This window comes from Zingiber officinale, chromosome 3A, assembly GCF_018446385.1.
Source record: "Zingiber officinale cultivar Zhangliang chromosome 3A, Zo_v1.1, whole genome shotgun sequence".
NCBI classification, from domain to species: Eukaryota; Viridiplantae; Streptophyta; class Magnoliopsida; order Zingiberales; family Zingiberaceae; genus Zingiber; species Zingiber officinale.
In genome coordinates, this window is record NC_055990.1 from 135,096,962 (window position 1) to 135,098,228 (window position 1,267).

At 51.5% G+C, this 1,267-nt stretch overlaps 1 protein-coding gene across 1 annotated transcript; it reads left to right on the forward strand.

Moving 5' to 3' along the window:
• The first annotated feature begins 470 nt into the window (after positions 1-470).
• Positions 471-1,046, forward strand: LOC122050683. The gene has a single exon (XM_042611571.1). It carries the CDS (start codon positions 471-473, stop codon positions 1,044-1,046), a length of 576 nt encoding a protein of 191 aa, XP_042467505.1.
• The last annotated feature ends 221 nt before the right edge of the window (positions 1,047-1,267 follow it).

Here is a 1,267-nt window from a genome sequence, read left to right on the forward strand (position 1 = left end):
TGAGATGAAAGTGGAGATGTTCACATTCCGTTTTCCCATCCCTCTATATTTGCTCCAACTAAATTGACTATAATAAATTTATTGGAGTATCCCGAATGCTTATAAGAATCAATTTTCTCTTTCAATATATTTCAGTATATAATAGATTCCCAAAATATGGTATCCATTAACAAAAAAAAAATGGTTAAAATATATTTATTCCCCGAATCCGCTGAACCGGACAAAAGGTTCGGTTTCGAAACACTATAAGAAAGGGGCTAATTCTGTCCGACCATATCCACGTGGGACTGGCCCCGCGGTAGTGGATGGAATCTACGCAGGACCCACTGCCCATGAAATTTTTTGTTTTCTCGGATGAAATGAAATGAAACGAAACAAGAGGCAAATGAGCACGAAACCTCGCCGCCGTTATAAATAAAGTGCGTCATCGCCTCCCGCAACCTCATGCGTCCGGCGTTCGACCCATCGCGATGAGGCGCAGTTACGGCGAGGGACGGTTCCTCGCTTCCCCCTCCGGAATCGGCTCCGGCGTCCAGACCGGAAGGGGCAGCGACCTCCACGACCTCTACGAGGAGGACGTATGGACCGCCTCTCCCGAGGTTTCCCATCACCACCTCTCCGACGAGGTCGTTGACGACGACGACGACGACGAAAACGACCGCTGGCATGACGCGAGCGTTGTCTCCGATATCCGGTGGGTTCACAGGAAGGTCGGTGGCCTTTCTCTCGCCTTAGAGGACTCCTACCGTGGCACAGACGCTCGCCCTCTGCGGAAAAGGCGGCAGTCGACGTTGCCGGCGTCGGCGCCGGTGGACGTGCCGGCCTGGCCGAGGCATCACTTGCCGGGATCGGGTGGGCCACCGTCGGAGACAGAGGAGGAGGAAACGGAGGAGGATTGGATGCCGCCGCATGAGTACTTGACGCGGGCCCACGGGCGGAGGACGGCGACGGCGTCGGTGTTGGAGGGCGCCGGGCGGACGCTCAAAGGCCGCGATATGAGCCGGGTCCGGGATGCCGTCTGGAGTCAGACCGGCTTCTTCGGCTGAACCCGACCGCTTGATTATTGCTATGTTTTTGTGTAATAGCCGTGATTTGGCCATGTAAAAGTCCGATTCAATTGTTGCCAATGAGCTCAATGTTGTAAATTGTTGGTAATTGTAATTTATCTTTAGTTTTTCCCTTTTTTGTTTTTTGGAATCAATTCATTAATCTCGCAAACTCAAGCAATAATTACCATAGTGCGGATCGAAGCTACTAAAAGAAATTT